Below are 6,000 nucleotides of genomic sequence, written 5' to 3' on the forward strand. Positions count from 1 at the left end.
CGGGCTTGGTGTAGACCCTCAACGCATTTAGCGCGAGATCCTTTGCTGCGTCTAGCAGTTGAGTCGAAGAACGCCATGTAGGCAGAATACAGCATCAGTGACAACTGCAGCGCGTTGAGCTATGTGTTTCTGCCCCTATAATAATCAAGCTGCTTTTCACGCTCAACGTCTATGCGGTGTGCCATGAATCCTGTCGAAAACAGTGGAAAGGTGCGAGGCGCGTGTACATCTTAAATGTTTCGAAACATGAGACTGCGACAGGACTCAGGTGCCGCAACGCCCATTCAGACCCTGTGTGTGCAAGGTGTCGCCTGTATGCAGCCACAGGAGAGCAAAAGCACAGAGCGGCGGTATTCCTTCACACGATGTACTTTGTTCTGCGAACGAGAAGAGCATACAGTGTAGTGAGCGAGAGGGTAAGCGCTGCATCGCATGTCTCTCTATGCCTTGACATGAACGCGTGGCCAGCGCTATATACCAGCGCCAACTTCTCTCTTCACTGAACCCTTTTTCAGTGATTTCAGGCGGCGGCTGGTTAAGCGCGCTCGGTTTAAAACCTCGTTACTAAGATTGGCTCAGAGGTGAATAATATTGACTGTAGCCTGCTCCGCGGCATGCTACCGACGTACACCATTGTAAAATTGGTCCTGCTAACGGAAGTCGCAGGGTAATGTAGCAGGGCCACTAAACATGCAATCTTCTCCGTGCACCTGATTACACACAGGAGACCGGATGGAGAGGGGGCGCGCAGCAGCCATGAGCAGAATGATTTCACATACTGATACACCCACCATGCCCCTCGTAGAAAGTGCGCTTGACTCCCTGAAGTTCGTCATTCGCCTGCCGCCTTCGACAAGCATGTTTGACAAGCGCTAGACTGCGCACTGGGTCGACGATGCAGGCGGCGGCTGGTTAAGCGCGCTCGGTTTAAAACCTCGTTACTAAGATTGGCTCAGAGGTGAATAATATTGACTGTAGCCTGCTCCGCGGCATGCTACCGACGTGCACCATTGTGAAATTGGTCCTGCTAACGGAAGTCGCAGGGTAATGTCGCAGGGCCACTGAATGAAAATAAGACTTGGCTGAGATTGTCATAGTTGAAGAAAACTCGCTAGGCTTATACTTCTAACGCGTGCTAGGCCTGGTTTACACCACTGCAGGAATGCATACGTTCTGTTGAATGCCTTGATCTCATGCATGCACAAGGAGCGGAACAAGTAAGGTTGTAACTTGTGAAACCTGTCTGGGTTTATTTCGTTACGTCATTTGTAAGCCCCTAGTGATGATGTAACAGGTGAATGTAGGCTTTTAATCATCACCAGTTTTTGGCATGTTTGCACAAGCATTTGTTTTTTATTTATTTACTTTTCAGTCGTGCAGTATGCTCAAGGAGCGGCCAGTCTTGCTGATGCAAGAAACAGCTTTCTATAGCGTTGGCGGGAGCTTGATCTATAGATTATCTGTTCTCGAAGTTGGCCTAGTTGGCTTTCCATTACAATCACAGCGAGAAAACACGCGAACGTTCGTGCTGTATCCTGTTGTATACGTCAACTTTTGCGCTAAATTTGCTGTCATATTAATAGACATTTTATGCGTACGATGAGCCAGCCACACATACAGAAACTGTCTATCACACAGGCTGCCCCTCCAAAAGCGAAACGCTATTGGGTGCGAGCGCCACCACTGGAGCGAATGGTGCTAGTGTCGACCTAGGGGAGCAAGTGGGATCACGTGAATCTTCTTACTGCTGCTGAAGCAGAAGACGCTCGATTGAATTTGTGCGTTTTAAAAGCTAATAGTCGCGTTTATTTATCTACTTTTGGTTGATAAAGCGTGTCAGCCTTGCGTGTTTTGATCTTGCACCGTTACTGAGGCTGCTGATGTTTATTTCAGCTGTTGCTACGGTCCGTTACCTCTCTGTATCCTGACGTGAGGGAATCCGGCGCAAGCTCCCATTGCTACCCAAAACAAGACATAAGCTCACAGAACTTTCCTTATTCAAGATTTGAATGGCCAAAGAAGCGAGTGATCACTCTTATGTGTGCAGCAGACATTTCAGCGAACCAGGTTTCGTCCCTAGAGTTGGCGCTAAACAGTCGGGTGAGCGGCAGAAGAAACGGCGAGCTCGTTTCAATTTGCGCTTATCACTTGTGGAGCTATTGCTGGAAGGATGTAAAAAATGCTGGCTTCTTCACAAAACAATACCCTCCCAAAGAAAGGAAGGATCGTGCGAAAGACAGAAGGTCTCAAATTATTTTAAATGAACGCGTTGACATGGAAGTTTTCTAATGGGAACAAGAAGATTCTGCCGCCTCGGGCAGCGGTATGCATGGTGAGTTGTCTCAGGTAGCGTCTCCAGTGCTGTAGTAATTTCAAATGACAGAGTCTGCGAATAAACGAAAGATACAGCATTGCATGCATGTTGCGATGTGCTGATCGAGGTAAGCGTAAAAGAACAAAAAAAAAAACTACTCTGCGCTGGGGAAAACCAATATCCGCTCTAACCAAGGCTGCCAATGACGGTATTCACTGTACAAGACGTGGAACGCACGTCTTCACACTTGCTAAAAAAATTAATCAATGTCCTTCCCACGGTCAAACTTGTCTGCTTTATGTAGTGCGTTCAAATGAGCAGGCGAACGGTGCCGCTTCCGCGGGCACTAGACGAAGGCGCTCAGCATTTGTCAGGCTGCTGACAGTCCTCTGCTCTTGCAAAGGAATCCCATTACCTGCTCAGCGACCGCTTATATCTGACTGGTCGTTAGGCAGCTTTAGTTATTTTTTTTTTCATAACAGAAGCAATTTTGCAGCCGTTGCGGGTCATCGTAGCAATAAAGCTCGCCAACTTCAATAACTCGTATTCGATGAAATGCTAACTTGCTGAATAAGTGGGTCTATCACCTCAAATTAAGCTTGTACAGGCTCAGATCGAGGTGTATATGAAATAAATAAATGAATGTAATGCTAACGCGCAACCGAACTGTCTGGGAAAGCACCTTGCAGCAGCAGTTCGTGCGTTATCCGCCTTCGTCGCGCGGGCGCTTCCGAGAGGTGGCGCCACGATATGTCATCGCACCCAATACAAGCTCGTGTGCGAATACGGATAAGAAGCACAAGCGAGGGAGGTTACAAAAGTACATCTGCTCGAATGCAACGTACAACTCATCACAAAGAAAGTCACTCCGCCCATTCGGAAAGGATAACAGTGCAACGTTTTTGAGGAGACACTCTTCGGATATTTTGAGAGGACACTGGGCTTTCCTAAATTGATAAATTTTACTTCTCGTGGGTTGTATATATTTACAAATCCTTGCGCTCCTTCTTATGCATCATTGCGCAAGAAACGTAGCCCAGCAGAAGGCAATCATTTTATCGCGTTTTTCTCATCGTGAGGATGGACGGACGGAGCTAAGAGAGGTGAAAATGTAGCCCCTAAATACTCCCGAACACCGATAGCAAAATTTTTTTGTGTGATCCTGTGGCTATAAGTATTGAAAACTTAGGCACTCTGCTAGTCGGTTTCGCATTCAAAGGAGCATACGTGGCATTGATGCAGTATCTCGTAAAATGTATGTCTGAGGAAATACCAGAGTAATTCATTTCTTTTTGTTTCTTTAATCCCATAATAGGAGCCCATTTTGACGATTTCCTTTTATCAACTGATGCCTCCCACACGCTCTCCCTCAGTCGCAAGGCACAGGTGTTATTTTGTCCGATGAAGACTTCTGAGGAGTTTGCTGCTTTAAGGCTACTTTTTTTACCGTCGGCAAAAAAAAAAATTCAATGAACGAGCCAAATTATTTGCTACGTCCATTTTTCATGTTCAAAGGATAGCCGAAATGTGTTTTGATGCAAGGTGTAGGCGACACAAGCTGTTGAAGCCAAATTTAGCAAATACGAAATTTCTGAGTACTAGAACAAATAGGCCAGAGCAACGAACTACCTGCATTTGCAACATTTGTTCGCCCACATACCTTTTGTTTGTTGCGTAAAGCGATCTGCTGGTGCTGAGTGAACTCGCCGATGCAGCGGCTTCCCCACAGAACCCAGCTCATGCGCGAGTAGGTAACAACCATCGTGGCCACTGGAACTACGTACGTCAACACCAAGAAGACGATGTTGTACCTGCGACGAAACAATAACAATGGGTAAGATCGTATTGGGTAAACCAGTGTTTATAGTGTGTTGCATTGGTAACGGAACGCTAAGGTTCACTGAGTGTGCTATTTGTCGTTGGCGAACAAAGCTAACCTCGTCTTCGACCACTTTGGGCACCTCCCGACTACAAACTATCAAATCAGTAGAAGCGCGATGTTTTTGTCGTCGGGACTCTTGTGTTGGTGTTGCGCGCACCGCTCACTGCTTGGATTACAGATGAACTGGCGGCAACAATGTGTGGCATGGGCCCAACAACTAAGCATGGTTTCCGATTTGTTTTCTTTCTAATTTTAATTCGAAAGCACAAACGTTACAGCTCACATTAAACATAACAGGATATTCTCTTTATAAATCAGTGCGACCGGTTCACAAAGTGTCACTCGCCATTTACAACAGTTCGAAGGCGTCCGCTGGGTGTCTATGTGGTCTCTTAAGATCTCATTCGAACTAATGCTGTCGATGTTACATTTATCGACAGGGCTAGCTTGCTTGACAACACTTCGCAATTGTCAGCTGACCGCCTTCAGTATTACTGAATCCTATGTTCATAACAGAAGGTTTTATACCAGAAGTATTAGGCACCGAGATACTGCAAAACAATTGCGGCCCAAAAGAAGTTTGTCAGAGAAACCATAGGCTACATTTTTGGTTTGTCGTTATCCACGTAGGCCGAGCTTACACTTCCAACAACCTCATCAGTCTCTCGATATCGCTACTTTGAGCAAAAGCTACTTCAGCCATAAAGGCAGCCTAGGCTACAGGAACTAAATAACAATAACAATAATAAAGTTGATAAACAGGAAGGCTCGCTCAAGACATTCGCGAGACGCACTCTCTTGCGGAGCAAGACATCATTCTTTGGCGCCTGCGGCTCCTTCAACGGAAAAACAATGCGCGGCGTGGGTTACAGAAAGCGGGAGCCCACCGCTCCACCCTTCCCCGCAGATAGGAAGGCGATCTTTCGCCGCGCGTGGGTCATTTGTTTCCCCCTCGGGCCAGAGACGGGAACCGCGTGTGCTGGCGCGCTGTTCTCCGCATCCGGTCCGGCCGCACAGCTTACTCGCAAACTTCCCGATTCACGAAGAGAAAATGGATTCGCGCCCAGTGAGCGTAATGAATCAAAACACGAAGCCACTGGGTGGGTACATCGCGCTGCATAAACATCCGCCTATGCTCGTTTTTTGCTGCCATTTGGCTCCATGGATGAACCGGAGCTCCCAATAATCGTTTAAAATGAAGAAAAGAAACATTTCGAGCATGAACGCCGGACGCATTCACTCTCAGCTTATAGCGCAGAAGTGGGAATTATTGACATCTAAACATGTTTCTCTGTTTTATTTTCTTTTAACTTTAATCAAAGTTGCGGAAAGGGAGATCATAAGGGTTGCCAAAAATTAGTTGTCATACGTTTAATTTCTTGGCACTTGAAATCAACTGGACTCGTTTACAGCGCTCGCAGAGTAGCGAAAACGTCAAGATATGCGCCGTCTGAGGCCACACATTAGTCACGATGTGCAGTACTTAATTCGCACCCAGAGCATTTGTCTTCAATGCCATCAAACTTCGTTTCGTTGGAAGTAGCCTGTCCAGAACCAGCGTGGTCGCATTTCAGATAAGCATGAGCCAAAAGCATCATTTATTTATAGAGCGCTGAGATTCTGTTGTTTAAATGTTTAGGAATCGCAATGACATAGGTGACGAACAAACTCTGTGGAGAGACTAAATTCAAGGTCTGCTCTGAGATGTGAGCTCATTATGCTGTATAAACGACTGAAGAATCTTGAAAGTACACATTTGTTGAACTTTACGCCAGAGTGCTTGCGCGAAACAAGAAAAGCAATC

General features: G+C 46.4%; 1 protein-coding gene across 1 annotated transcript in view; it reads right to left on the reverse strand.

Moving 5' to 3' along the window:
* LOC146204619 (tachykinin-like peptides receptor 86C) overlaps positions 1-6,000 on the reverse strand; it is a 71,606-nt gene that overhangs the window by 10,726 nt on the left and 54,880 nt on the right. Inside the window, exon 3 of the mRNA XM_084586490.1 lies at positions 3,975-4,125. Within this exon, the coding sequence (XP_084442616.1) occupies positions 3,975-4,125 (151 nt within the window). The remainder of the gene's footprint in view (positions 1-3,974; positions 4,126-6,000) is intronic.

The sequence above is a fragment of the Amblyomma maculatum genome, chromosome 1, assembly GCF_055883805.1.
Source record: "Amblyomma maculatum isolate TAMU_Amacu chromosome 1, ASM5588380v1, whole genome shotgun sequence".
NCBI classification, from domain to species: domain Eukaryota; kingdom Metazoa; phylum Arthropoda; class Arachnida; order Ixodida; family Ixodidae; genus Amblyomma; species Amblyomma maculatum.